General features: G+C 43.0%; 1 protein-coding gene across 1 annotated transcript; it reads left to right on the top strand.

Annotated features, from left to right (window-relative positions):
* Positions 1-5,382: 5,382 nt before the first annotated feature.
* Positions 5,383-5,796, top strand: LOC121863175 (uncharacterized secreted protein ARB_06108-like). Its single transcript, XM_042361656.1, has one exon. It carries the CDS (start codon positions 5,383-5,385, stop codon positions 5,794-5,796), a length of 414 nt encoding a protein of 137 aa, XP_042217590.1.
* Positions 5,797-6,103: the final 307 nt, after the last annotated feature.

Below are 6,103 nucleotides of genomic sequence, written 5' to 3' on the forward strand. Positions count from 1 at the left end.
TGTGTGTGTGTGTGTGTGTGTGTGAACCAGGACTCAGCGTCATGCTTTATTTCCCTGACGATATTCTTGTGCATATTTTTCCCAAAACAAGACAAGAAAAATCGCATGAAAATACGCCAGAGAGAGAGAGAGAGAGAGAGAGAGAGAGAGAGAGAGAGAGAGAGAGAGAGAGAGAGACTTAAGTAACACCAGTTAATAATAATCAACTTTATTTCACCTGGCATTAAAAGAAGAACAAATCGCTGAGTGTGAGTTACATAAAGTGTATTTCTTGTACCTAACACAAGAACCAGATTAATCATAGATCTTATTTCTCTGGCCAGCTTCCTCGGCATCATTATCTCGGGGCAGGGAGGGGGGTGGGGGCAGGGAGGGAGAGAAAAAAGATAATCAGACTGGTGAGGTAATTTTCTGCTCTGGAATCCCCGATATCTAGTTGGTGATGAAGGCATAATGGAGGTGCCGGGGCAAGATTTCTGGATTAAAGTTGTGAATAAAGGAAGGAGGGAAGGAGGGCGTATGGGATATTTTGGAGTGTCAGAAGAAGAAGAAGAAGAAGAAGAAGAAGAAGAAGAAGAAGGTCCCCACTCAGGTGACCGAGGGAGGGGGGGGTCACTTACTGCAAGTGAGTGACACTGTAAAGGTTGAGGGAAGAACGTGATTGGTCACAGATGATGTGGCTGAACGGTGTTGTCGCCAGAGATCACGAGCCGAGGTGACACGCACACGCGCACGCACACACACAGGGAGAGAGATAGCATTGTTTACATGTATATCAGTACAGGTGGAGGAGCAGGAATGAGTCTAATAACAACTGACACTGTAAAGGCTTATATAAAGAGGGATTTATTGTCCTTTATATAGACCAACCAGAGTATTAACTTTTAAGCCGTTATAGATTTACACATCCTGAAAAATAACAGAAAACAAATTAATTCTGTCTCTCTGTCAAACTAACCAAACCGATTGTCTCAAAAGCCAAACAGATCACGTGGAATAGATTCTGCCTACATGTCTGTCTGTCTGTCTGTCTGTCTGTCTGTCTGTCTGTCTGTCTCAAAGTTGACGTAGTTGTGGTTATGAAACAAGACGAACAACAATATAAGTGACACAATACAGACGCTGTTGATGCTGAAAAAAAAATCAATAAATTTTTTTTTAACCTGTACGTGGCACACTTTTGACTTGCCATCACACATATCACTAGAGAGAGAGAGAGAGAGAGAGAGAGAGAGAGAGAGAGAGAGAGAGAGAGAGAGAGAGAGAGAGAGAGAGAGAGAGAGAGAGAGAGTGAGTGATCCTCCCACCTGACGCAGGATCAGAGATAGAGGGCGTCGAGGTTTTCATCACCTTGTCATTGGGTTTCCTCTAACAAAAACTGCAATGGTACGACACGAGAGATTTTCCAGGAAGTTTGAACTGGTTTTGTTACGCCTGTGAGCTTTTGGGGTCAGAGTGGTGTGAAGACTGGTGTGTGTGTGTGTGTGTGTGTTAGAGACAGAGAGACAGTGACAAACAAACAGAGAGAAAGAGACAGACAGCCAGACAGACAGACCGAGAAACAGAGAACGAGAGTATATACGATAAAAAACAAAAAGTGAGGAACAAAAGTGAGAAACAAAAGGGTATTCAAACACAAAAAACCCCCCACAGATATTGGAACAAAAACAAACATAAATAAACACATCCAAACAGTAAAACAATCACAAACACAATACAAAAACAAACACAAACCATCACCTCTGCCACACGAAAAAACAAGAGATTATTCTGCAGGTGTGGGAGAGAACATACAGGTGTGTGAGAGAACATACAGGTGTGGGAGAGAACATACAGGTGTGTGAGAGAGAACCCAGGTGTGTGCAAGAGAACTCAGGTGTGAGAGAGAAAACCCAGGTGTGTGATAGAAAACCCAGGTGTGTAGGAGAAAACCCAGGTGTGTGATAGAAAACCCAGGTGTGTAGGAGAACATACAGGTGTGTGAGAGAAAACCCAGGTGTGTGCGAGAACATACAGGTGTGTGAGAGAATACCCATGTGTGTGAGAGAAAACCCAGGTGTGTGAGAGAACATACAGGTGTGGGAAGAAAACCCAGGTGTGAGAGAGAACATACAGGTGTGGAAGAGAAAACCCATGTGTCTGAGAGAGAACCTACAGGTGAGATAAGCCACATTAACAGGTACCGTATTTCTCCCTCACCAACAAAACCTTGACTACACCAACAAAAATATCGGGTCTATTTTTCCAGTCATAAGTAACTGAGGCATAATGGTGGAACAGATCCTTATTGACTAAAATATATATGTACACAATCTAGAGAATATTGTTATTATTTTTTTTTATCATACTAAATAGAATATTATAATTATTGTATGTGAAATATCTTATAGTATTAACATATTTATAACGAAAGACTATACTCAATAATATACAGAGGCTACTTAATGCAACACTAATGACGGTCCTTTGAAACACTGGCGATTACGAGGCAGGTTAAGTGACGTGGAAAAATGAGTAGCCTAATTAAGTGACCATTGAGTGGAAAATATTAGGGATAGTTAGGCTAAATATATGTCTCTGAAGACCATAAATGAGAGGGAGACTGACAGTGGTGGTGATGGTGAGTTGGGGGTGGTGCTCCTCCTGTAGTGTTGGAGGAGGGAGGTTAGATGGTAGGTTGGGAAAGAGGGAGGGAGGGTGAATGGTAAGAGGGATTGGGGGGGGGGGTGGATAGAACAGGGGGGGTGGAGGAGGGGGGAGGAGGGGGTGTGTTGGAGAGAGGAACAAGAACGAAAAAGAGGGTGTTGGAGAGAGAGAGAGAGAGAGAGAGAGAGAGAGAGAGAGAGAGAGAGAGAGAGAGAGAGAGAGTACAGTGAAACACCGGGGTTCACAGGGCCACACGTCTCCTCAGTTGCTGATTGGCTGCTTCACCCACCTCAAGAATATATTCGACTGCTGATTGGTTGATTCACTAATAACACGGAGGGATTCGACTGCTGATTGGGTGATTCACTTTTGACACGGGTAGAATCGGCTGCTGATTGGTTATTTCATGTCCGCCGCGACCCCACATGGATGCTGATTGGTTGTTCCACAAGTGCTCCACCTATCTTCGGACGCTGATTGGTTGCTTCACGTGTGTCAGGGAAACATTTCACCGCTGATTGGCTGTTTCACGCCTTTGAAAGCTATATTTCGCCGCTGATTGGTTGGCCACAAGACTGCCAGAGCTGTATCTCTCTGTTGTCTTGTTGAGACGATAACAAGAATAGTGTGTGTGTGTGTGTGTGTGTGTGTGTGTGTGTGTGTGTGTGTGTGTGTGTGTGTGTGTGTTAGTATTTGTAATCACAGGCGACCTGTGGTGTAATGGTCAGCATTCTCGCCTCGCAAGCGAGCGGACACGAGTTCGACACTAAGACAGGGTGAAACTATGGACAAGTTTCTTTACGCCATTTGCCTCTGTCTATCCAGCAGTAATTGGGAACCTGGATGTTAATCGATTTGCAGATAGTATTCCGGGGTAATGGTTAGCCAGTGCAGTTGGCAAGTTGTCCGGTCTTCTCGGACTATTCCTTGGCACTGGGTCATGCAGCTCGTTATCTTAGGGTGTGGTTGTTGTGTTGGCGACAGCTTCTACACCTTAAATAAATTCACGCCTAGGTGGCCCTTGGGCCGGCCATCCTCGTTACACGAGGGGCATCCATTATTATATTTGTAATCACGAATAAAAAAACTAAATCATTATCAATCAAGTCGGAAAAATTGGAAATTAAAATGAAAAAAAAATAACGGACTAAATATCTACAAGAAAAATAAATAACATTGGAAATAACGTAAAACACTGGAAATTATGAGAGATAATAGGGCAATAAAGCCCCTAATCCTGAGTTACAAAGACGTTGAGTTATAAAAGAGTTATAAAGTGAAATTAGAAGATTAGTAAGCTTATGTATTTTTTATTTTTTAATTAGCGGTAAATCAAATAAAAGCGAATGTTACTAGGCGGCCAACACACTGTTTTAATAATGTAGTGTTTACTGAAGCACTGTATGTAGAGGAGTAGAGAGAGAGAGAGAGAGGGGGGGGGGCAGACAACGTACAGAGACAGACAGAGAGAAGCAGGGAACTGGACACACACACACAAAAGAGGAGAAACAAGTGTGTGTGTGTGTGTGTGTTTTACCAGGACCAACAAAAAGCTTACGTGACAGGGAGGTTTTAAGGCACTTGTGCGGTTCACCGACAAAGAAACATCTCCTTTAATACCCAAGTTAAATATACAATCTACCTGGGGAGGGACACGCCAGGTGAGACCCGTGTCAGCTGGCCACACTGACACACTGCTCTCGTTAACTCACTCACTCTCGTGTTTAACCAAAATTACTCACAACATCAAAAGTGCAATATCATTTGTGACAACACTTATGGCAGTGGAGTTGTGTATATATGTTGATTATTACGTGCGAGTGAATTATACAAACTGTGTAAAACATTTCCAACTTATATTCCGCCATTTCTGAACTGACTGGTGGATGTGTCTCTCAAGTGCAGGTACTGGCAGGTGTTGACTAAACCTTAGCCGCTGCAACACTCAGAAACCTTTTAGGAAATTACCTGTACGACACATGAGCCATCCATCTTAGTGTCTGCAATATGTCAGTCATGAATTTGCAAAGTGTGGCGTTGCCTTGTCATACTCTCGTCCCAACGTGAACTTTGCAACAAGCAGACAATAAGGCAGCGTCAGGGGACGACTGGGTACGCCCTGAAGCCTGCAACAGCCTTTAGAAATGTTCGGTGGTGATGTCAGGAGGCAAGACGCTGCCGTTAGAAACTTTACTGCGAAAAACTGGCATAATAAAAATAACGTGTTGATGTGGACGAGTCTGTGAAACTACGACACAGAAGATGAAGAACTTTGTCGGGTAAGACGACTGCAGTAATTGAATCTCTCAGACAAAGACTTCCAACTTAGCAAGAACTGGATGGTAACAGAATAAAATTGATAAGTGTCGCAGGAAAAAGCTTGTAAAAAAATAATACCGGTAAGATTGACAATAACACGACTGTCAACATTAAGATATTAAATAAGAGTCTGTTATATATATTGTGGGGAATGATTACCTGTATAAATAGAGGAGAACAGAGGTAAGTGCTGTTGTGAGTGAATGTCAAGAACAATTAAGCAAACCAAGAAGAATTGACTTAACTTTTGCTGTTGGAAAGGTCAAGGACAATTAGGTAAGGGAATAATGAAAGAAAAAGAAAAAAATTGAGATAAGTTAATTACATCTGAGTGAATGAGTTAGTGAAAGTAAAAGGCATAAAGAAATGTATTAGATTAAGTGTGTAGCTGAGGCACCTGTCTCTGATGAACAATTTATGCAGGTAAATCTTCTATTCCCTGAGACGTACCTGTTGGGTCATTTCTCGAACAAAGACCACGGCGGCAAAGACTACGACGGAAAAGACCACGGCGGCAAAGACCACGACGGAAAAGACCACGACGGAAAAGACCACGACGGCAAAGACCACGACGGCAAAGACCACGACGGAAAAGACCACGACGGAAAAGACCACGACGGCAAAGACCTCGACAAAGACCTTGACAAAGATCACTACGGCAAAGACCTCGATAAAGACCACGACGGCAAAGACCTTGACAAAGACCACGACGGCAAAGATCTCAACGGCAAAGACCTCGAGAAAGACCACGAAGGCAAAGACCTCCACGGAAAAGACCTCCACGGAAAAGACCTCCACGGCAAAGACTACGACAAAGACCTTGACAGATAAAGACCTCGACAAAAACTTCGACATCAAAGCTGAGTCGGAAATCTAAGGGTTTTTTTCCGAAGACAAGAAGAAATGAAAAAATTAGAGAATATAGAATAAACCTGTATTAAGGAAATGGTGGAGAAGAATGTTATAAAGAGTTAGAGGAATAGGAAGGGAAAAATATGAGGTGATGGGAAGTATTTGGTCGTATTGATGGTGATGGGAGAGTGAAGGGGCAAGGGACGATAGGAATAACTATGGTAGTGTGTGTGTGTGTGTGCGTGTGTGTGTGTGTGTGTGTACAAACAACAACAACCTTCACCCA

The sequence above is a fragment of the Homarus americanus genome, unplaced genomic scaffold (assembly GCF_018991925.1).
Source record: "Homarus americanus isolate GMGI-L3 unplaced genomic scaffold, GMGI_Hamer_2.0 scaffold19127, whole genome shotgun sequence".
Taxonomy (NCBI): domain Eukaryota; kingdom Metazoa; phylum Arthropoda; class Malacostraca; order Decapoda; family Nephropidae; genus Homarus; species Homarus americanus.

Bases quoted from the DNA above. Each gene is read 5' to 3' on its own strand.
- LOC121863175 (XM_042361656.1), top strand. From the start codon at position 5,383: ATGCAGGTAAATCTTCTATTCCCTGAGACGTACCTGTTGGGTCATTTC.